This window comes from Loxodonta africana, chromosome 16 (genome assembly GCF_030014295.1).
Source record: "Loxodonta africana isolate mLoxAfr1 chromosome 16, mLoxAfr1.hap2, whole genome shotgun sequence".
In the NCBI taxonomy this organism is placed as follows: domain Eukaryota; kingdom Metazoa; phylum Chordata; class Mammalia; order Proboscidea; family Elephantidae; genus Loxodonta; species Loxodonta africana.
The window spans coordinates 83,716,913-83,743,162 of NC_087357.1; the positions used below are offsets into that span (position 1 = coordinate 83,716,913).

At 42.5% G+C, this 26,250-nt stretch overlaps 1 protein-coding gene across 20 annotated transcripts in view; it reads right to left on the reverse strand.

Annotated features, from left to right (window-relative positions):
- The window catches only part of WDFY4 (WDFY family member 4), a 415,213-nt gene that overhangs the window by 318,746 nt on the left and 70,217 nt on the right, over positions 1–26,250 (reverse strand). For 17 of the 20 annotated variants that reach the window (XR_010318150.1, XR_010318152.1, XR_010318151.1 and 14 more), the window contains one exon: positions 464–1,044. Coding sequence is in view for 17 of the 20 variants with exons in the window: in XM_064269860.1 (XP_064125930.1) it covers positions 464–1,044 (581 nt within the window). In the remaining 3 variants the exon portion in view is untranslated. The other 3 variants (XM_064269865.1, XM_064269866.1, XM_064269867.1) reach the window with 3 other exon arrangements.

The following is a 26,250-nucleotide window of genomic DNA, read 5'->3' on the forward strand; positions in this document are numbered from 1 at the left end:
TTTGTGTCCTGCAAGTCACGAGACCTGATCTCACTCCCTTGTAGTGACTGGGTTGGATGCTGGAAGGAGGAGGTTCCCAGGCACACCCAGGGAAACTGATCCCAGGCACCAGGACAACCAGCATCAGCAAAGATCCAAACACAGAAAGTGAGCATCTCAGCAGGGATCCTTCCCAGGTTTCTTGGCATCGTGTAAGCCGCCTTGGTTCTTATGTGACCAAACAGCAATTTCCTAGCCCTGTATTGATTGAGATTGAATTTTCTGCCAGTTCTCAGGGTGGGAGAGCATAGAGTCAGATTTAACTTGATTTAACGAAAATAAAGTCATGCACCATGTCTACACACCCAAGTTTGTGGACCAGGCTCCATATGCCCTGAACGTGCCCAGGATGTTAAGGTAAGAAATGGGAGACAGAGCATACACTGACAACCCTTGATTTCAGAAGAAGGAATCAAAGCTCTACCTTTCCTCCAGGTCTGCCCACCGCTGGAAGCTGCTTTTGGGGCTACTGCCAGCTTCTCTTTTTTGGGCATCCATAACGGGCTCCAGCCCGGCCCTCGGGGACTCGCTCAGGTCACACCACAGATGGAGGGTGCTGCTGGCCATGCTGTCCAGAAAGCTGAGGATCTGGAGGCAAGTCCGTATCCTGGATGGCAATGGGCTGGTGGAAGAAAAGGCAGCGCTCTGCAAATCAGCAAAGGGCCTGGGCTTTGTGTCTACCCAGGATGGCAGCAGGGCTCCCTCTTCCTCCAGGACTCCAAAACAGCCCAGCAGGCAGATATCCTCAGCCAGCTTCTCAAACAGCCCGTTCCTCTGGAAGAAGTCACTGTTGACAGGGTCTAGGTGCAGTGCTGCAGACATGGCACAGAGGGTGTGGAAGACCAGGTCCAGGGTCTCGCTAGGGGAGACCAGCCTCCACATCTGCAGTGGGGGTTCTTGGAGAGACCCCTCCAGGTCAGACAGCAAAGACAGCAGCCCATTAAATCCGCTGGAGACTCTGAAAGCAGCATGACCCTTGGGAGTTTCCAGGATCCGAATTAGAGACTGAAATACCAAAGAGAAAAACATGAGCAAAATCCAGGAGGGAGATCTTTAGCACAGTTCTACTCTGACAAACATGGAGTTACTATAAATCTGAATCAACTCGAGGATAACTGGTTTAGGTATTATTTTGCAAATTATTTTTCACTTAATAGTATATGTGAGATACCTTTTCAATCCTGTAATTATAGCTTTGCCTTAATTCATGGAATTGCTGGATTAAAATTACATGGATTTAAATTTTTAATGGATATAGCAAATTTGCTTCCTTCAATTTACAGTCTGTAAAAGGACCTATTTCTCAAACTCCTAGAGCTAATAGAGGAATTTAGCAAAGTTGCAGTGTACATAGTCAACAAACAAATATCAGTTGGGTTTCTATACACCAGCAATGAGAAAACAGAAAGGGAAATTAGGGAAACAATTCCATTCACGATACCATCAAAGAGAATAAAATACCTAGGAATAAATCTAACCAGGAACGTGAAGGACTTATACAATGAAAACTATATAACACTGCTAAAAGAGATTAAAGAAGACTTAAATAAATGAAAAGATCTTCCATGTTCACAGATTGGAAGACTTAATATCGTTAAGATATCAATACTTCCCAAAGTGATCTGTAAATTCAATGCAATCCCAATCAAAATTCCAACAGCTTCTTTACAGAAATAGGAATACCAATTCTCAGCATTATATGGAATGGCAAGAGGCCCCAAATAGCTAAAAGAATGTCGAAAGTGAAGAACAATGCACTTTCTGATTTTAAAACATACTATACAGCTACGGAAACCCTGGTGGGATAATGGTGAAGACCTACTGCTGCTAACCAAAAGGTTGGCAGTTCTAATCCACCAGGCACTCCTTGGAAACCCTATGGGGCAGTTCTACTCCATCCTATAGGGTCACTATGAGTCTCAATTGACTTGACAGCAATGGTTTTTTGTTTTTTTTTTTTATAATCAGCTATAGTAATCAAGTATCTGGTACTGGTACAACAATAGACACACAAAACAATGGAATAGAATTGAGAGTCCAGAGTAAACCCATACACTATGGGCAACTGATTTTTGACAAGGCTGATGAGCCCATTCAATTGGGAAAGAAGAGTCTCTTCAATACCTAGTGCTGGGAAAGTTGGATTTCCACATGCAGAAAAATGAAACAGGATCCATGCCTCACAGCATACACAAAAACAAATTCAAAATGGATTAAGGACCTAAATGTGCAAACTAAAATCATAAGATTACTAGAAGAACAAGTAGGGACAATGCTGTCAGGCCTAGCTTTCAACAATGGATTATCTAATTTAATAACAAAAGAGCAAATAGCAAAAGACAAAATAAATAAATTACAGCCCATAAAAATTAAAAACTTTTGCTCATCAAAAGACTTTTCTCAAAAAAAGGGAAAAAAACAAGCTACCTACTAAGAGAGTATCTTCAGAAACCATATATATGACAAAAATCTAATAATTAAAATACATGTAAAGCTTTGAAAACTTAACAACAGAAAGTCAAATAACCCAATCACAAAATGAGGAAAGAACTTGAATAGATGTTTCACCAAAAAAGACATTCAAATGGTGACAAACACAAGATGCTTGGCATCATTACCCATCTGAGCCAAATCAAAACCACCATGAGGATTCTTATCTGAGGGGGAGCCAAGATCGGAATAGACAGGTGCTTCCGGCAAGTCCTCTTTACAACAAAGACTCAAAAAAACAAGTGAAATGAGTATATTTGTGACAAGCTGGGAGCCCTGAGCTTCAAAGGCAAGCTTAGACAATGAACTGAGGGGCAGGGGGAGGAAGAGGCCGTTCAGAAGTGGAGAGGAGTTACCAGACCTGAATGGCGGGGAGCCCTCAGGCACCATTCCTGGAGCTGCAGTGGCGGTGGCAGCGGGCTGTTACTAGCAATGGGCCGCAGTTTCCTCAGGGAGAAGCAGCCAGCCACACAGCCCACTCACACCTCCAGAACCTGAGGAGAAAGGCGCGCTCTTGGCAAAAGCTAAGTACTTGCGTATATTTTACCGCGCCACTTCCACCCCAAAGTCGGCCTCAGCGGCTGAATCCCTGGGCCTGAGATAGACCCTGGTGAGTACCTAGAGCCATCCTCCTGGCCTTGGGGAAGGAAAAAATTTGCAGCTGGGGGAAAAGATAATTTGCTAGCTCCATTAATCAGGGGAGCTCAGGACAGAAGCAGCTCCCGTTCAGGCATAAACCGTCCATGGACCTTGAGCACCTTTCCCTTCTACATGGACCTGTGTGGGCCTATTTTGGAAGAATAGGTCCTCGTTGGCAAACTCCAACCATTTCAGCTGTGCGGTGGAGAGGTGGGTGTTTGACGTTTGACATTGCTTTGCCTATTAAGCAAGGTCCTCACCTACCCACATCAGAGACCTAAGGACTGGTAGCTCCACTCAGGTCACCCAGCCACCCGCAACAGGGGTCCAAAGATAACTGGTACCTCCCAGTCCTTACAACCACAAACTTTGGGTGCCCATGGTCCCTCTGCATAACGCACCCCCCAGCATGCTCTGGGGAACAGAGACGTGTTTTCCTCAGAGACACTTGGGGGTCGATTCTCAGCCCCCTGCCTTGTTCAGAGTGTGACCCCTGCTGCAATCAGATACTGGTATATACGCCAATTACCCCTGCCCCTCTAAGACTGTAGGACAGAGCCTGTACCACACACTTGATATTAGCTACCTGGAAACCTAAGCTGAATTCATACAAGAAAACTGAATGGACTCCTAGACTGATATACCTGATAACAGCTCTAGCCATCAGGGGACAGAATGTCAGAGCTCCAAAGGAGAAAATAATCAAGCTAGCTCACTCAAGCAACCCATAGGGGTATACCAAAACAAAACAAAGCAAGCAGTTACGACGCAGTAAGCAAGCATAAACTAATACAATAACTTATAGATGGCTCGGAGACAACAGTCAATATCAAGTCACATAAAGAAACAGACCACGATCACCTCAACAAGCTCTCAAAACAAAGAATCTGGGGATCTTCTAGATGAAAGTTCATTCCTGGAATTACCAGATGCAGAATACGAAACTTTAATATACAGAACCCTTCAAGACATCAGGAAGGAAATGAGGCAATATGCAGAACAAGCCAAGGAACACACAGATAAAGCAACCGAACAAATTAGAAAGATTATTCAGGTACATAATGAAAAGTTTAATAAGCTGGAAAAATCCATAGACAACAGGAATCAGAAATTCAGAAAATTAATAATAAAATTACAGAATTAGATAACTCAATAGAAAGTCAGAGGAGCAACATAAGGAAGTAGGAGCTAGAATTTCTGAACTTGAAGATAAATCACTTGGCACTAATATACTTGAAGAAAAATCAGATAAAAGAATTTTAAAAAATGAAGAAACCTTAAGAAACATCTGGGACTCTATCAAGAGAAATAACCCACGAGTGATTGGAGTACCATAACAGGGAGGGATAACAGAAAATACAGAGAAAATTGTTTAAGATTTGTTGGCAGAAAATTTCCCTGATATTGTGAAAGATGACAAGATATCTATCCAAGATGCTCATCGAACTCCACATAAGGTAGATCTTAAAAGAAAGTCACCAAGACATATTATAACCAAGCTTGCCACAACCAAAGATAAAGAGAGATTTATAAGAGCAGCTAGGGATAAACGAAAAGTCACCTACAAAGGAGAGCCAACAAGAATAAGCTTGGACTATTTGGCAGAAACTGTGCAGGCAAGAAGGCAATGGGATGACTTATTTAAAAAATTGAAGAAAAACAATTGCCTGCCAAGAATCATATATATCCATCAAAACTGTCTCTTAAATACAAAGGTGAAATTAAGACATTTCCAGATAAACACAAGTTGAGGGAATTTGTAAAAACCAAACCAAAACTACAAGAAGTACTGAAGGGAGTTCTTTGGTTAGAAAATCAATAATATCAGGTATCAACCCAAGACTAGAACCCTGGGCAGAGCTATCAGAAGTCAACCCAGACAGGGAAATACAAAAAAACAAAGCAAGATTATAAAAACAAAAAAAAAAACCCAAAACAGGGTAACAGCGATGTTATTATACAAAAGAAGACAACATTAAAATAATAAAGAGAGACTAAGAAATGTAATTGTACACCTTCCATATGGAGAGCAAGATACTGTGATAAAAAGAAATAAAAGTTAATTTTAAATTTAGAAAAATAGCAGTAAATAATAAGGTAACTGCAAAGGAGACAAACTATCCTACTCATCAACATAAAACACAAGGGAAAAATACAGACTCAGCAGAAACAAAATCAACAACAACAAATATGAGGAAAGGACAATACATAAAGAAAATTTACTCAGCACATAAAAAGTGGGAAAAAGAAACTCAACACAAAAAAAGACATCAAAATAATAGCACTAAATTCATAAATATTTATCCATAATTACCCTGAATGTAAATGGACTAAATGCACCAATAAAGAGACAAAGAGTGGCAGAATGGATTAAAAAACAAGATCCGTCTATATTCTGCCTATAAGAGACACACCTTAGACTTAGACACACAAACAAACTAAAACTCAAAGGATGGAAAAAAATATATCAAGAAAACTACAATCAAAAAAGAGCAGGAGTGGCAATATTAATTTCTGACAAAATAGACTTTAAAGTTAAATCCATCAGAAATGATAAGGAAGGACACTATATGATGATTAAAGGGACAATACACTAAGAAGATATAACCATAATAAATATTTATGCACCCAAAGACAGGGCTGCAAGTTACATACAAAAACTCTATCAGCATTGAAAAGTGAGATAGACAGGTCCACAATAATAGTGGGAGACTTCAACACACCACTTTCGGCGAAGAACAGGATATCCAGAAAGAAGCTCAGTAAAGACACGGAAGATCTAAAGGCCACAATCAACCAACTTGACCACATAGACATATACAGAACACTCCACCCAACAGCCACCAAGTGTACTTTGTTTTCTAGTGCACATAGAACGTTCTCTAGAATAGACCACATATAAGGTCATAAATCAAGCCTTACCAGAACCCAAAACATTGAAATATTACAAAGCATCTTCTCTGACCATAAGGCCATAAAGGTGGAAATCAATCACAGAAAAAGCAGGGAAAAGAAATCAAACACTTGGAAACTGAACAATACCCTGCTCCAAAAAGATTGGATTATAGAAGACATTAAGGATGGCATAAAGAAATTCATTGAATCCGATGAGAATGAAAACAATTCCTATCAGAACTCTTGGGACACAGCGAAAGCAGTGCCCAGGGGTCAATTTATATCAACAAATGTACACATACAAAAAGAAGAAAGGGCCAAAATCAAAGAATTATCCCTACAACTTGAACAAATAGAAAGAGAGCAACAAAAGAAACCCTCAGGCACTAGAAGAAAAATAATAAAAATTAGAGCAGGACTAAATGAAATAAAAATAGAGAACAGAAAAACAATTGAAAGAATTAACAAGACCAAAAGTTGGTTTTTTGAAAAAATCAACAAAATTGATAAACCACTGGCCAAACTGACAAAAGAAAAACAGAAAAGGAAGCAAATAACCCGAATAAGAAATGAGAGGGGCGATATTACAACAGACCCAACTGAAATTAAAAGAATCATATCAGATTACTATGAAAAACTATACTCAAACAAATTTGAAAACCTAGAAGAAATGGATGAATTCCTAGAAACACACTACCTACCTAAACTAACACAAACAGAGGTAGAACAACTAAACAGACCCGTAACAAAAGAAAGGATTGAAAAGGTAATCAAAAAACTCCCAACAACAACAACAAAAAAAGCCCTGGTCCGGATGGCTTCACTGCAGAGTTCTACCAAACTTTCAGAGAAGAGTTAACACCACTACTACTAAAGGTATTTCAGAGCATAGAAAAGGACTGAATACTACCAAACTCATTCTATGATGGCACCATATCCCTGATACCAAAACCAGATAAAGACACCACAAGGAAAGGAAATTATAGACCTATATCCCTCATGAATGTAGACTCAAAAATCCTCAACAAAATTCTGACCAATAGAATTCAACAACATACCAAAAAAATAATTTATCATGACCAGGTGGGATTCATACCACGTATGCAGGGACGGTTCAACATTAGAAAAACAATTAATGTAATCCACCACGTAAATAAAACAAAAGACAAGAATCACATGATTTTATCGATTAATGCAGAAAAGGCATTTGACAAAGTTCAACACTCCTTCATGATAAAAACTCTTAGCAAAATAGGAATAGAAGGAATATTCCTCAACATAATAAAAGGCATTTATACAAAGCCAACAGCCTACATCACCCTGAATGGAGAGACCCTGACAAGGACGCCCTTTATCACCACTCTTATTCAACATTGTGCTGGAAGTCCTAGCCAGAGCAATTAGGTTAGATAAAGAAATAAAGGGCATCCAGATTGGTAAGGAAGAAGTAAAAGTATCTCTATTTGCAGATGACATGATCTTATACACAGAAAACCCTAAGGAATCCTCAAGAGACCTACTGAAACTAATAGAAGAGTCCAGCAGAGTATCAGGATACAAAGTAAACATACAAAAATCAGTTGGATTCCTCTACACCGACAAAAGGAACATCGAAGAGGAAATCACCAAATCAATGCCATTTACAGTAGTCCCCAAGAAGATAAAATACTTAGGAATAAATCTTACCAGAGATGTAAAAGACTTATACAAAGAAAACTACAGTACACTTCTGCAAGAAACCAAAAGAGACTTACATAAGTGGAAGAACATACCTTACTCATGGATAAGGAGACTTAACATGTGAGAATGTCTATTCTACCAAAAGCGATCTATACATTTAATGCAATTCTGATCCAAATCCCAACGACACTCTTTAATGAGATGGAGAAACAAATCGCCAACTTCATATGCAAGGGAAAGAGGCCCTGAATAAATAAGGCATTACTGAAAAAGAAGAACAAAGTGGGAGGCCTTACTCCACCTGATTTTAGAACCTATTATACCACCACAGTAGTCAAAACAGCCTGGTGCTGGTACAACAACAGATACATGGACCAATGGAACAGAATTGAGAATCGAGACATAAATCCATCCACATATGAGCAGTTGATATTTGACAAAGGCCCCAAAACAGTTAAATGGGGAAAAGACAGTCTTTTTAACAAATTGTGCTGGCATAACTGGATATCCATCTGCAAAAAGATGAAAACAAGACCCAGACCTCACTCCATGCACAAAAACTAACTCGAAATGGATCAAAGACCTAAATATAAAATCTGAAATGATAAAGATCATGGAAGAAAAAATAGGGACAACTTTAGGAGCCCTAATACATGGCATAAGCAGTATACAAAACATTATAAAGAATGCAGAAGAAAAACTAGATAACAGGGAGCTCCTAAAAATCAAACACCTATGCTCATCCAAAGACTTTACCAAAAGAGTAAAAAGACTGCCTACAGACTGGGAAAAAGTTTTTAGCTATGACATTTCTTCTGATCAGCGACTGCTCTCTAAAATTCTACATGATACTGCAAAAATTCAACTGCAAAAAGACAAATAACCCAATTAAAAAATGGGCAAAAGATATGAATAGACACTTCACTAAAGAAGACATTCAGGTAGCTAACAGATATATGAGAAAATGTTCACAATCATTAGCCATTAGAGAAATGCAGATCAAACGTACAATGAGATTGTATCTCACTCCAACAAGGCTGGCATTAATCCAAAAAACACAAAATAATAAATGTTGGAGAGGTTGTGGAGAGATTGAAACACTTCTACACTGCTGGTGGGAGTGTAAAATGATACGATCACTTTGGAAATCGATTTGGTGCTTCCTTAAAAAGCTAGAAATAGAACTACCATGTGATCCAGCAATCCCACTCCTTGGAATATATCCTACAGAAATAAGAGCCTTTACATGAACAGATATATGCACACCCATGTTTACTGCAGCACAGTATACAATAGCAAAAAGATGGAAGCAACCAAGGTGCCCATCAACGGATGAATGGATAAATAAATTATGGTATATTCGCACAATGGAACACTATGCATTGATAAAGAACAGTGAGGAATCTCTGAAACATTTCGTAACATGGAGAAACCTGGAAGGCATTATGCTGAGTGAAATTAGTCAGTTGCAAAAGGACAAATATTGGATAAGATCACTATTATAAGAACTTGAGAAATAGTTTAAACTGAGAAGAAAACATTCTTTCGTGGTTACAAGAGGGGGGAGAGAGGGTGGGAGAGGGGCATTCACTAAGTAGATAGTAGATAAGAACTACTTTAGGTGAAGGGAAAGACAGCACACAGTACAGGGGAGGTCAGCACAATTGGACTAAACCAAAAGCAAAGAAGTTGCCTGAATAAACTGAATGCTTTGAAGGCCAGCATAGAGGGGCAAGGGTCTCGGGACCATGGTTTCAGGGGACATCTAAGTCAATTGGCATAATAAAATCTGTTAAGAAAACATTCTGCATCCCACTTTGAAGAGTGGTGTCTTAGGTCTTAAAACGCTAGCAAGCAGCCATCTAAGATCCATCAATTGGTCTCGACTTACCTGGATCAAAGGAGAATGAGGAGCACCAAGGACACAAGGCGATTACAAGCCCAAGAGACAGAAAGGGACACATGAACCAGAGACTACATCATCCTGAGGCCAGAAGAACTAGATGGTGCCCGGCTACAACCGATGACTGCCCTGACAGGGAACACAACAGAGAACCCCTGAGGGAGCAGGAGAGCAGTGGGATGCAGACCCCAAATTCTCATAAGACCAGGCTTAATGGTCTGACTGAGAGTAGAAGGACCCTGGTGGTCATGGTCCCCAGACCTTTTGCTGGCCCAGGACAGGAACCATTCCCAAAGCCAACTCTTCAGACATGGATTGGACTGGACAATGGGTTGGAGAGGGATGCTGGTGAGGAGTGAGCTTCTTGGATCACGTGCACACTTGAGACTATGTTGGCACCTCCTGCCTGGAGGGGAGATGAGAGGGTGGAGGGGGTTAGAAGCTGGAGAAATGGACACGAAAAGAGAGAGTGGAGGGAGAGAACAGGCTGTCTCATTACAGGGAGAGTAATTGGAAGTGTGTAGCAAGGTGTATATGGGTTTTTGTGTGAGAAACTGACTTGATTTGTAAACTTTCACTTAAAGCACAATAAAAATTATTAAAAAAAAAAAAAAACCCACGATGAGATACTATTTCACTCCCACTAGGACGGTTAAATTAAAAAAAGAAAAGAACAAATATTGGCAAGGATGTGGGGAAATTGTAATTCCTATTCATTGCTGATGGGAATGGAAAATGGTATGGCTGTTGTGGAAAACAGGGTGGTGGTTCCTCAAAAAACTAAAAGTAGAACTACCATATGACCCAGCAGTTCCACTCTTAGGTATAAACCCAAAAAACTTGAAAGCAGAGACTCAAAAATACACTTGTACACCAATGTTCTTTGCAGCACTGCTCACAATAGCCAAAAGGTAGAAACAATCTAAATGCCCATCAATAGATGAATGCATAAACAAAATGTGGTACATACATACAGTGGAATACTACTGTCTTAGGCTGGATACTCTAGAGAAGCAAAACCAGTGAAGTATGTATATGCATATATGTAATGCCTGTATGTATATATAGAGAGAGAGATCTATTTCAAGGAAATGGCTCGTGCAGTTGTAGAGGCTGGCAAGTCCTGTGTACGTGGGTCAGACTTCAGGCTGGAGGCTTCTCCTGACTCACATAGCTTCAGGGGCTGACGAACTCAAAATCAGTAGGTCAGACAACAGACTGCTGGCTCATGGGCTATGGAGGCTGATGAATCCAAGATCAGCAGGCTGCTGACTCACACAGGCTGAGGCGGCCAAGGAATCCCAAGATCAGCAGGTAATATGTTAGGCCGCTGGCTCAAGTCTCAAGAACCAGAGGTCAGATGATGAGAGCTGGATGCAGGATCCAGAGCAAGCAAAAGCCAGTGAACTGTGGTATAATGTCCATATATATTGGATGAAGACTACACTCCCAGAAACTCCTCTTGCAACTGATTTGCTGATCACATCAAATCATATCATGGAGGTGATTACACAATATCAAAAAATGGAGGGTAACTATATCATTACATAACTGCCAAATTACATCATTATATAACTCCCAAACCACTGAGAATCACAGCCCAGACAAGTTGACACACAACCTTAACCATCACAGTCCACCTCTTGTCTACTTGGCACCTATACGCATCTCCTTAAGCCAGTACACATCTCTTTAAGCCATACAAAATTTCTAAATAGAGACAATTACTAAATTATACTTGTGCCTAACATAATACAGCTAACATACGTATAACCGAAAATGCACTAGCCCCATTTACATTTTAGATTTGGTAAGTGATGAAGAAAAAAATATTTAATATACACATACAAAGAAGGAAGACTCATACCCGTTACTCATAACAAATCCTTATTTCTGAAACTGGTCACATGGTTGTAACTGGCATTTAGAACTACCTTGTTCCACCACTCATTCTGTATTCCCTTTACCCTTGGCAAGCACTTCAGCTGGTCACCTTAGCCTGGTGAGGTGACCCAAAACTTCATTTATGAAGAGTCTGGGCATTAGTAGTTATGTTGGAATTGGGTTGCTGTAGTTTTCCATTGACTTTAATCACAGGGCATGGTAGTACTAAGAGACGTCCTAAGAGGTCTCCTTTAATCAAACGTACTCTTCTTTACCTCCATCATGTAATGTTAATATGATTTCCCTCTTTGTAATCAGGATGAATCACACCAGCTGTAAAAATGGTGTGAGGTGGCATCTGACCTCCTCTAACTTCACAAGCAGGAAGGAGAATCAAGATCAACAGCCCAAGGCTAATTCCTATGAGGCAGAGGTCAGACATGTCTCCTCTCGCTGCCATCTTTATCAATGTGGACACCAACCGTCCCTCCGACAGCGCTCTCTACTTCTCTGCTGGGTTTGAGAATTCATTGCAATGGCCACAGAGAACTCACAGACCATAGTCACGATTATGGGGTTTATTAGGGAAGGAACAGTTTACAATTCAGGCTCAGGAACGCTCAGGATACAGTTCTTCCATCAGGACAGCCTCTTTCTGGCCATGCCACAGGCACACATCTCCCTGACCCCTCAGCCTCTGCCCTACTCAGGGCCCAGTGTTACAAAGCTCTTTTAGTTTCTGCCAATAAGTCCACGGAAGCATCCCAGGTACTTATCTTTCTCACTCCATGGGCCAGGGAGCTCACTGTGCTGTCTCCTGCCAGTCTCTCTTCCCACTGCCACTTCTTTCCATCTTCAGTATTACAGTTCTCTCTGTCTCCTGGTACCAGGAGTTTCTTGGCCCAGGAATCCCAGGTCCAAAGGACATGCTGGCTCTTCTTCCTTGGTGGTGGGATCCTCTCCTTTCCTGCCTCTGAGATGGGTCACTTCCAGCCCAGTGGGATGGCAAAAACGGACCAATCCCTTTAGTGGGCCACAATAACCCTATCTTCACAGTCCCTTCCAATCACCTGGGTGGGAGTTACAAGACCATGGCAAGGAAGGCCATACAAAAGAAATTCATTGCACTGCACCAACCAGTACAGTAACACCCTTCTTTGCCTGTTGATCCACAGGCATGAGGAGCAAAAAGTGGCTGGGTGGTATGCTTAACTTTCTGTTCAATGGAACCAGAATTGTGTCTTCTGGTGAGAGCATTCCTCCCTTTGAAACTAAACACTTCTAGATCTACAATGCATAGGGTCATGGGAACAAGAAGCAAAAATTTTACAGAAGGGTCACAGGGGTAATAGTGAGTGGTAGCACCCCCATTTCCACCCCTTGATGCTGGACCCATGAATCCTGGCTATTGGAGAAACAGCACCACATATTGAATACTGGTTTGGAGCATATACAGCCTCCTGGAGAACACTGCCCAACCTTATGAGGTATTGCCGCCTAGCTGGAGCTGTAATTGTGTCTTTAGAAGTCCATTCCATTGTTCTACCAAGCCAGCTGCTTCAGGATGATGGGGAACATGGAAAGACCAGTGAATTCCATGAGCATGGGCCCACTGGTGTGCTTTGCTGTGAAGTGAGTCCTTTGATTCAAGGTGATGCTGTATGGGATACTATAATGGTGGATAAGGCATTCTATAAATCCACAGATGGTACCTTTGGCAGAAGCATTGTGGCAGAGAAGGCAAGCCTGTATTCCAGTAAAAACAAAATGTTGCCCTTTCCATGATGGAACTGGTCCAATGTAATTACCCGCTACCAGATTGCTGGCTGATCACCTCTTGGAATGGTGTCATATCGAGGATTCAGTGTTGGTCTCTGCTGCTGGCAGATTGGGCACTCAGCAGTGGATGTAGCCAAGTCAGCCTCGGTGAGTGGAAGTCTGTGTTGCTGAGCCTATGCATAAACTCCATCTCTGCCACCACGGCCACTTTGTTCATGAGCCCATTGAGCAATGATGGGAGTGGCTGGGGAAAGAGGGTGACTGGTTTCTACAGAATGCGTCATCCTATCCACTTGACTGTTAAAATCATCCTCTGCTGAGGTCACCCTTTGGTGAGCATTCACATGAGACTCAAATGTCTTCATTTCCTTGGCCCATTGACATATCTCTTCCACATAAATCCTTGTCTCCAATTTTCCAATCATGTTCCTTCCAAGTCCCTGAGCATCCACCCAAACCATTGGCCACAGCCCATGAATCAGTATACAATTGTACATCTGGCCATATCTCCTTCCAAGCAAAGTGAACAACCAGGTGCATGGCTCTAAATTTTGCCCATTGGGAGGATTTCTCTTCACCACTGTTCTTCAGGGAGGTTCCAGAAAGGGGCTGTAGTGCTGCTGCTGTCCCCTTTCGAGTGGTGCCTGCATAGCATGCAGAACCATCTATAAACCAGGCATGAGTTTTCTCTTCCTCAGTCAACTGATCATAAAGAACTACCCATGAGGCCTTAGGTTCAAATTGGGAGATGGAAGGTAATGTGACAGGAGTGGAGACCATGGGTATTTGGGCCACTTCCTTATGCAACTTATTTCTGACTTCAGGTCCTGCTTGAGCCTGATCTTGTATATACTGCTTGCATTTAATGACGATGTGCTGCTGTGCACATCTGACTTTGTGACTCTGTGGGTCAGACCACACCCAGTTCATGATGGGCAGCTAAGTTAAGGTTATCTTAATTCAATTACGGGAGTTCCCACGGTCAAATCTGACTTACATAAAATAGCAATCACAGCAGTCTTCAAGGATGCTGGGGCTGCCTCCACCATTGTAGTAAAATGTGTGTCCTCTAGGCACTCCATGGGTGGGTCTGCAGGTCTAACCTAATAAATCCCCTCTAACATGCCAATTTCTTAAGCCTTTGGTTACCTTCTTCTACAGTATGTCAAGGCAGGTCTACTACTTCAACTTGATCTAGTATAGGCCACTGTGTAATCCATTCTTCAGTGACGTAATCAAATAAACTATTAGATCCTTTCTTAACCTCTTGAGTTGAAACATTGAACCTGTGCTTAGTGGGCCCATATCAATAAACTCAGATTGATCCAACTGTATGTTCTTTGCACCACTATCCCACCCTTAAAAGCAATTCCCACACATATTCCCCAGGTTTCTGTTTGTACATATTAGAAAAGTCAAGCAGTTCTTTGGAGTATAGCATACCTCTTCCTGGGTACACTTTGTACTTCACCTTTTAGGGCTCACTGGGGCTGAAGTCTAGTTATAGGTCTAAAAGCAAAACTGGGTAGTGGAGATGTGTTTTGAGAACATTCAGCAATGTTTCGTAAGGCATCTGCCTCAGGCAATGCCCCAGGCAATGACTCAGACGCCTCCCCTCACCATGACTCAGATGTGCTGAATGCAATATCTCAAAGGCTTTTCAAACACAGCTGGGTTAATCTCATCAGCTGGGAGGCGAGGGTTTAATGGTTTTGTTGGCAGGAGGGATTCAATGGAATTTAGGGGCTCAGTGTCCTCAGCTTCCTGATTATCTGCCCATATGTTCCCATCCCAAGTTACAGAATCACATTTCTTCATAATCAATACCCTGACTTTAACTTCAGATGTCATTTGAGGTTAGGAATTCAAGTGGCATTGTAATTCAGCCACTCTTGTGATAAGACTCTGAGTTTGATTTTCAGCAATATGAGCTTTGTTACTACAAGAAATAAGATTTTCTTTCAGGGCACAAGCAGCAAGTTTGAGGGTTTTTTATGTGGCACTTGAGCTTTAACTCTGAAGCCCTAAGCTCATCTGTTTCTTTCACCAGTCTGTCTAGTGACAGTAGTTTCAGCCAACCATTTTCCTTATACTTTTCATTCTGACAAAAATTGTAGAAAAATATCAAACACATGATCACCCAGAGCCTTGCCTCTCTTCACTACTTGATCTATTGGTGGTGATATTTTGCATATTTCTATTGCCACCTCGTGCCATGGACTAGCAGTGTCCTCTTTATTACTGGAAGCAGAGTTATCAACCTTTTATGACTGACCAGACTTAAGAATGAATTTAGACAACTCATTCTTACAATTTTGTTTCTCTAGAATCACTCTCATTACCAAATGTCTTAGGCTGAAAAGTCCCAAGTCTGTAGATCAAGTGTGAGGCTGTAGGCTTCTCCTGACTCTCATAGCTGCAGGGGCTTACGAACCCAAGATCAGCAGGTGATACGGTAGGCTTCTGGCTCACAGGTTGCAGAGGTTGATGAATCCAAGATCGGGAGGTAAGATGGCAGGTCACTGGCTCAAGCCCCAAGAACCAGAGGTCAAATGATGATGAGTCAGATGCAGGATCCAGAGTGAACAAAGCCAGTGAACTTTGCCAGAATGTCTATATATATTTGATGCAGGCCACAACCCCCAAAACAGACCCTTTCAACTGACTGACTACACACAACCGTAACCATCACAGTAAGAAAAAAAGAGAAGCTGATCCAAAAAAGAAAAACTTATGTTTAAATGTGGGTAAATCTATTTTTATCTGTGCGGGCTAATCTTGCTGTTCCTACTCATGAGGCAGAAAAGAAAGCTGTGGACCTGAGCTTCTGTTTGTGCAATTGAAGGAATTAAATAGGAAATGGTGTCCAGAGAAAATGATCTCAAACATTTTGAAACTGAAAAAGTGACTTATAAGTGGGGAAAAAAAATGCATGATTGAGAAGTGAAGTTTCCGTTGGTAAAAGTATAAAAAGTCCTGTGTGTCAGGTACAGTGCTGACTAGGAGAGAACCTTGCTGGAACTTGCTGAGTGAGGCAGAGGGAGAAGCTGGAGGCATGCCTAGTAGCACACCCAGGGCTACTTTTCTTTGCAAGGATGTTCTTGTTTCTTTCCCCTCTCTTCCTGCACTACTTTAGCTTCCTGCACTGAGAAGTCGGGAACTGAAGCTCTAAGTGCCCATCCCTACCACCTTATTTAGGAAAAGTTGAAAATGATGTGAAGGAAAATGTTCTAGAAGCACTGGGGTGGGCAGGGCATTATTTAAAAAAAAAAAAAAAAAATTTTTTTTTTTTTTTAATTATTAAGCAGAGGTGAAGTCAAGTACAGGAAAAGAAAAAGGTACCAACATTAGTTAAACAATTGGCTGATTAGTTATTTAGAATGAGTAAAGTTGAATTTAGAAAAAAAATGTGTCTTTGAGGAAATAAATACCGTATAAAAACTGGGGGGTGAGGGTTGCATGGAAACCCCAAATGAGCTCTCCCTCCAAGAGAGGCCCAAGTGTCCTGGCCTTCCCACTCTGGAAAATCAGGGCTTTGACTCTTAGAAAAAGTGATGGTGGAATGGCCTGGGTGTGGCAGATAAACTAAACCAAACCTGTTGCAGTCTAGTTAATTCCGGCTCACAGAGTCTGCATGCGTGTCAGAGTAGAACTGAGCTCCATAGGGTTTTCTTGGCTATACTCTTCATGGAAGCAGATCATGGGGCTTTCCTTCTATGGAGCTGCTGGTGGGTTCATAACACCATCCTTTACATTAGTAGTATAGTGCAAACCATATAGTGCAAACCATATAGTACAAATCGTCTGCACCATCCAGGGACCTCTCCACTGGCATCAAGTTGATTCCGACTCATAGCTACCCTAAAGGGCAGAGCGGGACTGGCCGATGTTTCCTTCTGTTGTACGCAGGGTCACGATGAGTCAGAACCGACTCGGTGTCACCTAACAACAACAACTAACAAGGCTTTCTTGGATGTGGTGGATAATTAATCTAAATCTAAGTAAGGCCTTTGTTACCACGTAACTGAGGATAACCACAGACATAACTGGGTAATTAAGAAGTAATTGCAGGCCCGCACAGGAAGCCCAATTCCAGATCGGCCCATTTGGGATTTTGATAAAACTGTCACCCACACCAAGCCATCTTTTAAGACCACAAATAGCCACATTTTCTGGAAGGACAGGCTGTGGTTCATTTCTATGGTGGCAGTACATTACCCTAGAATACAAAATTGAGGGCACAGACAGGAAATATTTTTGCCCATTCAAAGGTTAATAATTTTTACACAAGAGGTTTCTCTGACTACTCTGTATATCATTCTTACTTTTCAAAAAACTATACAGTACAGCGTTCCTATTGGATAATATGTAAATATACCGAGAATACAAAATACATCAAGAATGAGAAGTAAAATTGCAACTGAAATGTATTCTAGCTCAATATGCTGGGTTTTTGTTAACAGGCTGATTCTTGTAAAACCCAGAAAATGATGTGAAAATTATATACAAAAAAAAACCAACCCAAACCCAGTCCATCCAGTAGCTTCTGCACATGCCCAAACTAAACCCGCTGCTGGCGAGTCGACTGTAACTCAGAGCAACCCTACGGGGCAGATTAGAACTGTCCTGTAGGGTTTCGAAGGAGTGGCCAGTGGATTCAAACAGCCAACCTTTTGGCCACAGACCAATTAAATTGATTCCACTGAAAATTTAGGGGTAAAATTTTTTAAATGTCTAATAATTTTTATGTTAATTTGATTGTATTTTCTGACAATCTTGAAATGTTGGGTTCATCTGATAATAAAGTGATGAAAATCTTTATTTAAGAAGTTCTTATGCCATGTTGGAGCCCTAGTGGTGTAGTGGTTAAGAGCTCGACTGCTAAGCAAAAGGTCAGCAGTTCAAATCCTATGGGGCAGTTCTACCCTGTCCTGTGGGGTCGCTGTGAGTCAGAACTGATCTGATGACACCCAGCAACAACAACTTGCCATGCTAACGCTTTCACATAAAAGTGAAGAATCTACAGACAATTTTAAATAAATTGTAGATAAACTGCATTTAGATAAATTGTATTTTTCTACATTTACTTATTTATTATTCATATAAATTGCGTGGGACTCCATGTAAGATGCAGGCATCTCATGTGTGTGTATATTAGAGAGTACTTGGTTCTTGTGGTTTCATTCGTAGGCTCTTGGAGACAGTTTAAGTTGTTTTTCCTCCCAGATATTTAACACTCTAGTGAGACAGGAAAGGGGGTTATCTGGGCAGGCACAATTTGGATCAGTTCCAGGATGCTCAAGACAAATTTCAAAGAGAAAAAATAGAAGAGAAACTTCCAATTAGAGTTTAGGATGACAGTCTACAGCATGGTACAAGGAAGCCAGTGGACCAAGAAAAAACTGGCAGCTCACAAGAAAAGGTGAGGGAGGCTCGCAAGTAAAGCCATATAGAGACTTACTACAGTTACAAAACCAAAAACCCAAACCCATTGCCGTCGAGTCGACTCCAACTCATAGTGACCCTATAGGACAGAGTAGAACTGCCCCATAGAGTTTCCAAGGAGTGCTTGGTGGATTCGAACTGCCAACCTTTTGGTTAGCAGTGGTAGCACTTAACCACTATGCCACCAGGGTTTCCTAGTACAGTTACAAGTAGCAGTTAAATATGAAATCGTGCACTTTTTAAGAGGAAGGTAATTTTTCAGCTGTATCCCTAAAGTGCTCGTATCCCAATGTTCACTAGTGTTCATCTGACACAACATAATACATGCCCTTCCCACCCAAATTTTGCTCTCTACCACTGTACTTCCACCACCCACCTGTCAGTTTGTCCTACTGTGGTGGCTTGCATGTGGCTATGATGCTGGAAGCTATGCCACCAGTACTTCAAACACGAGCAGGGTCACCCCTAGTGGGCATGTTTCAGCAGAGATGCCAGACTAAAACAGACTAGGAGGGAGGGCCTGGTGACCTACTTTGGGAAATTAGCCAAAGAAAACCCTATGAATCATAACAGAATATTGCCCAAAATAAAAACCAAACCAAACCCGATGCCATCGAGTCGATTCTGACTCATAGTGACCCTACAGGACAGAGTAGAACTGCCCTATAGGGTTTCCAAGCAGCGGCTGGTGGATTCAAACTGCCTATCTTTTGGTTAGCAGCTGTAGTCCTTAACCACTACACCACAGTGCTGGAAAATCAGTCCCCTAGATTAAAAGTCACTTAAAATACACAGTGGACACAACAAAGGACTCAAGCATACCAAAGATCATGAATATGGTACAGGACTGGGGAATGTTTCCTTCTGTTGTACATGGGCTCACCGTGAGGCGGAACTGACCCTACAGCAACTAATGACAATACCGTGCGCCACCACAGAAAACAAGGCTGCTTGCCAGGCAGGCAAGCCCGTGTTTGAGACAGGAGAATACAGGCAAGCCTGGACTGCTGTGATACAAACAGACGAGGATTCTCTCAAAGATGAAGAGAAATAGTGACAAAGGATGCTTAAAGGGCTCCCACTGACCCCTCTATGACATTTTGAGAAGTCAAAATATAAAACAAAGATTGTAGTAACTAGGAGAACCTATAAAAAGCAGAAGGCCACAATTATGGACAAATAATACAAAGTGAGGTAGAAAAATTCATCCTTATCAACATAGGTCAATTGACCTTTTCTCAGTTACAGAAAAACAATACGTAGGACTTATGGTGGTTAGATCAGCGGTTACCCACCACAGATCAAGCGACAACTGTGTGCAATTGGCATAACAAAGTTTATTAAGAAAATGACTGGGGTCTTAAAAGCTAGCAAGTGGCCATCTAAAATGCATCAATTGGTCCCAAACCACCTGGAGGATGAAAAACACCGAAGATACAAGGAAACTATGAGCCCAAGAGACAGAAAGGGCCACATAAACCAGAGGCTCCATCAGCCTGAGACCAGAAGAACTAGATGGTGCCTGGCTACCACCAATGACCACCCTGACAGGGAACTCAACAGAAAGTCCCTGATGGAGCAGGAGAAAAGTGAGGTGCAGAACTCAAATTCTAATAAAAAGACCAGACTTAATGGTCTGGCTGAGACTAGAGGGACCCCAGAAGACACAGCCCCCAGGCCCTCTGTTAGCCCAAAACTGAAATCATTCCCAAAGCCAATTCTTCAGACAAAGATTGGACTGGCCTATACCACATAAAATGATACTTGTCAAGAGTGTGCTTCTTAGCTCAAGTAGACACATGAGACTAAACGTGCAGCTCCTGTCCAGAGTTGAGATGAGAAGGCGAAAGGGATAGAAGCTAGTCGAATGGACAGGGGAAATTTGGGGTGGAAAGGAGGGGTGTGCTATCACATTATAGGGATAACAACTAGAGTCACATAACAATGTATGTATAAATTTTTGTAGGAGAAACTAACTTGAACTGTAAACTTCCATTTAAAGCACAATTTAAAAAAGAGAGCGAGAGAGAGAAGACCATGTGGAAATCGAATTGTCATTTTTCTCTTTGAAACAAACTCAGCATCAGAGCTGCCCAGTAAAGGGTCTTCATTCAGTCACAGGCTAGACCTCAGGGAAACGGATGTTCCAGAATGCCAGAAACCCACCCACTAAACTGGAGGCAAGAATAAAACACTGAGGATGCCTTGGCCGTGACATGGCTCTCCTCTCTGGTGAGGGCCTAACTCATTCTTAATTGGCTCAAGAGCAAGGAAAGATTGATATTTGTAAACTTGTCCTTGAAGAGAAACACGGAGCTTGTTAGAGTAGATCCTTCCAGGCGGGTGATGTTCAGTAAATGTGGACGCTGGTGGTGTAGCAACAGCTGTGCTTTCTAGACTGGGAAGCCCTTTGTCTACGTAGACAGCATCACGAGCAGCTGCTTGCCCGTCCTCAGCCCCAGGGCCTCTGGGAGGCAGGAAAAGCTATAGACAGCTGTGCTGGATCCAGGCCTGTCCTGGTGAGCAGCTCACTCCCAGCCAGGCACCATTCCTCTGACTGAGCTGGAAACCTGCTCTAGCTTTGGAGTGTGTATGGTGGCAGTGGTCTCTTCCTGTCAGGAAACAATCCACATACAAAGTTGCACACCACTGCGTGGCGAAGCAAGCAGTGCATTGTGGGACTCTGACCTGTACCTGGTCATGTGACTCGTGCTATGAAGAATAAATAAATCACAGAGATGGGAAATCTTAAGCTGTGGCTTCTTGGGAAGGCATGCTAACCTGTATAAACTTGTGAGTGCTTTTAGTGGCTTCTAAGACCACTGGAAAAAAACAACAAGAAAACAGTTGACATCAAGCCAACTGAAACTCGTGACGACCACATGTGTGTCAGAGTAGAGGTGTGCTCCGTAGCGTCTTCAGTGGCTGGTTTTCAGATGTAGATAGTCAGGCCTTTTTTCCAAGGTATCTCTGTGTGGACCTGAACCTCCAACCTTTGGGTTAGCAGCTGAGTGTTTTAACTATTTGCACTACCAGGGACTCCAAAAACTACTAGGAGATTCTTTTAGGCAAATGGAATGAAGTTCTTTCATTTAGCACATGACATACAGCAAAACAAAAGCCAAAACGGGAGATTGATTAAAAAAATAAAACTAAACAGATTATAGGCAATCATCTGAGTGCTCGATGACCCCTAACTCCTCCCTCTTCCCTCAAGAAACCACCTTCCAGTTTTCCAACTTGATCCCAGATACTGCTCAAAAGAATTCTACCACTCAGAGAGTATCGGAAGTAGATATTTTATAAAGCAAAACAACTGTCCACATTATAATATGTGTCTCTCAGAGGGCCTGTCCCTCTGTAATTCCTAGATTGTGTATTTTCTTCTCCTCATGTTGGGAGGGAGGGGAGGCAGAAGAAATGGCTGCCCTTAATTGTTGCTTTGTTTGATTTATTTAATTTAGAGTCATTATCTAAAATGGGAATAATCTCATTAGAACTTAGACTGCTCTATTATTTCTTGGGATGGGGTTAATTTCATATTTGTAGAGTCATAAAGTAAAGAGTCCAAAATCCAATTAGAAAGCCTTAATTTCATAGCGACTAAAGAGAAACATTTCTATCACAAAGGAAAATGAATACGGTGCTACGTCGGGAAACAATTTATCAGGGACTGTGGGCCTAGGAGGCGGGTCTCCATCACTGCCAGTCAGCTTCGCATGATCATGCGTCACGGGGCCTGGCAAGTCCACAGACGGGAGTAAATTTAATCAGCGGAGTCCAAGTAATCAGGCTCCGGTTGACACATTTCGAGAAAGGTCAGCATTAAGCACATTTTCTCATCCTTAACTCAGTTACCACGTCACCATCTCTGAGTTAGTATTCCTGCGGCTTGAATCTATAAAACGGATGTCTGTGGCAAAGCGCTAACTAGGTTACGGCTAACAGGATTTATTTCACATTCTATTATCTGTTATTCCTCATAATTTTCTCTGTGTCTTGCTGGAAGACTGGTGAGGTAATTCAATCGCGCTCAGAGTTGAACGGCTAAGTGTGTATTAGCAAATCAATCTGCATTTGTGCGTAACCCAATCACAGCCCCACCAGCTGGAGAGAGGAAATGCATTTGCCTACATTATGCTTTAGTTCAGTTATTATTTGCCAGAATTAGTGCGGAAGTTAAACATATTGGTGTGGAAGCGCCACTGAGTTTTGGAAACAAATCCCTTAAGTTGGGTGTTAATGGGGGGTTTTGGAATCCTGAGTGATGCAAACAGTTAACACGTTCACTACGAACAGAAAGACTGGAGGTTTGAGTCTACCCAGAGGCACCTCAGAAGAAAGGCCTGGAAATCTACTTTCAAAAAATTAGCTACTGAAAATCCTATGGAGCACAGTTCTAATCTGACATACATGGGGTCACCACGAATTGGAGTGGACCCCCCGGCAACCGGTATTGTTTTCTTACGAGCAGCTGGCTGATTCTGCCTTGGGAAGGGAAACAAGTGTCGGGGGGGTGGGGGGAGGCAAGGTGTGGGTGCACTTCTTAGATAACAAACCTTTATGGGGGTGGGGTACTATCTGGGCCCTTGCCTTCAGGTTCCCATGTTCCAGCACTCAGCCCTGAGCCCCATCTTACATCTTACACTACAGGCATAGTCCCCTGAGCAGAGCCAGCTCTCAACTTCGAAAAAGCGAGATCCAGCTCAAGGCCTCATTTTACACCTTTGTTTATCAAGTTCCAAGAAGTTCCAAGATGATTTAGAACCAGATTCTAGCAAGCATCCATGGTTGCTCATGTGACTCACTGGTGGGTGCCTCGGAACAAGGCTCCTGGCACAATCACTCCCCACCATTGCCTGCCGGAGCAGCAATGTGTTAACAGTCCTGGTGGGAACAACGCTCATGGGCCCATCACCCCCTGCCATTGCCCGCCGGAGCAGCAACATGTTAACAATCCTGGTCCTTAGAGAGCTGTGCAGCTCCTGGGTACCCCTGAGATGGCCCACGGTGACTTGGCACCCAGTGAGAAGATGCCACATTGAACACAGGGCATGACTTTGTTAAATAAGCTTACTCAGTATTTCTTACTTACGTGCTCTCTTGATAGTATGGTTCTGAAATGATATTGAATGTGTAAAACACCATAATGGCTTCACATTGCTAAGTCTAGACATTCAGTCCTATTACTCAAGGGCTGACATTCCAATAAGGTGCCCTGGACTACAGAGTAGACAAGGTGAGATTCCTGTGAATAAAGCAAACCACTCTCTTCTCGCTTCTCTACTGGACACAAAAATACTTCTACTCTCCTAGTCAAGTAAAACTAGAGAAAACAAAACCTTTCTCTCTGTGGATCTGTTTGACTTTGAACATGAAAACGTCAGACACAGATGCGGATTTCGCTTGTTCACCTGACTACCTTGGCCCTGCCTTACCTCTTCCACACAGGACGAGGCAGAGGTGAATCAGCTGAACAGACATATGAGGAAAACTCAGCAAACAGTGTGAAGCGGAAGAGCACTAGGTGTTCAATAACCAGCCTTAGATTCGTACTCAGCCTTGCCACCGAGCAGCGATATGATCTTAACTCAGTCAGAGGAGCTCTCTGGACGTCTGTCTCTGCTGGTAGAATAAGGAGACCAGGCCATGTGAATCTAAGGTCCTTCCCAACTCTAAGCCTTTATTGACTCTTGGTGTATCTCTCCCTGGTTCTCTACTCTTCCATCTCCTTCTCAATCCCCTTACCTCACGTAATCATGAGACTCAAGTCCCTTTCAAGACATGTAGCTTCCCTTTTTGTTTTATACAAATGGCCTTCACTGATTTTTTGGCCCTGTGATCAAATCAAGGTCCTGGGTGGTGCTAAAAGTTTGCTTTTAACTACTAACCAAAAGGTTGGCGGTTCGAACTCACGCAGCTGTACCTTGGAAGAAAGGCCTAGTGGCCTGCTTCTGTAAAGATTACAGCCAAGAAAACCCTATGGAGCACAGTTTTACTGTGTAATACACGGGGCCACATGAGTTGGAATTGACTCACCAGCAACGGAGCTTTTTGTTTTGTTTGTCATTGAATTGCTGCTTCGGTTTTGCGTCTGTGAAGCACGGTGGTAACGGTGATAACTGTGGGCACGCATGCTTTGTGGATGCGCCTCTCAGGGGGCTCACCCAGGCACTGCAGGCCAGTCCACGGGATGGCAGGGAACACAGCGGACATCAATGACTGCCATGGGCTCACGACAGGAATAAAGCAGGTAAAATAAACCAAACACCAGTCTCCAAATATTAGAATGGTTGGTGCAGACATACACATGGCTAAGCAAGGCTGACGGTTTGGCTAACTTTTGGAAGTCAGAGAAGCTTGATGTTTTTAAGACATTCACCAGTGATCAAGTATGGCCTGTTAGTGACACCTGAGCACTGGTTCCATACGGGTTGTATTGCACAAATACGTGAGAGGCCACGAGGTCAAATCTCTGGAGGGTATGAGAATTTACTTCTGCTCTTCTCCCAGTCCTCATAAAACATAAGAAAAGGGAAGCTTTTTAAAAAACCCACAAAGACAAAAAAAAAAAAAAACAAGAGGGGTGGAAAAGGAGCAAAGCAACAAAATTGTGAAAGTTGTGAGGCATAGGGATGGTGGCGATGATACTTTTCTCTATCTTAAGACAATTCGATGATCATTAACAGTATTGTAAATGACAGAATACACACTGCTCTCTGTTACCTGAACATGAAGCCCCAGTCTCACCTTTCCCTTGGCACCCACTGCTGCAGTGACCTAGACGGCCTCCTGTTCCTTTTCCCACTTAACGCCTATGTGACATCAACAGGTGTCAAGTCCTACCAGTGGAGCAACTTCCCTGCTCGGACTAAGGTCATTCGATGCAGTATGTCCAGTTCTGCGTGCCATGGACGTGATTTTTTTTTTTAAATTAAAATGTGGGTTATTTTGGCAGGAATGGGAGACTAGAGACCTGCAATAGCAAGGAAGGCAAAAAAAGCCACCTAAAGTACAAGCAGCAGAGGCAGGTGAGACACATGGAAGAGGCATCATGGACAGGTAATCAGCAGGTAACTAACGTGAGAGATGTCTGCTCTGGGAACCTTCCTAGTCATGTACGGCAGTGTTGGTCTCTCCTACTTCTCTGTTTCTGTAGCAGCCTGTAAACCGGGCATTTACCGCACTGCACCGTACCATGGCTTACTTAGGGTCGCCACTACATATGTGCTCCCAGATGGCAAGGCTGTGTCTCATTCAACTCTATGTCCTGGGCATATCAGCCTGGTATCTGCTGGTAGAATAAACCATGACTGACTGGTCAAGGCAGCTGGTTGGCCACCAGCCCCGCTTCCATAGTTTAGTGTTGCTGGGAAGGAGCTGCCCAGCAGGGACTGCATTGCCCAGCACCCCTTGCATCCAGGTGAGTCCATGTGGCTGAGTTCTGCCCAAAGAAAACTTGGCTGGAGTTAACATGCGCCCATATCAGGCCTGAA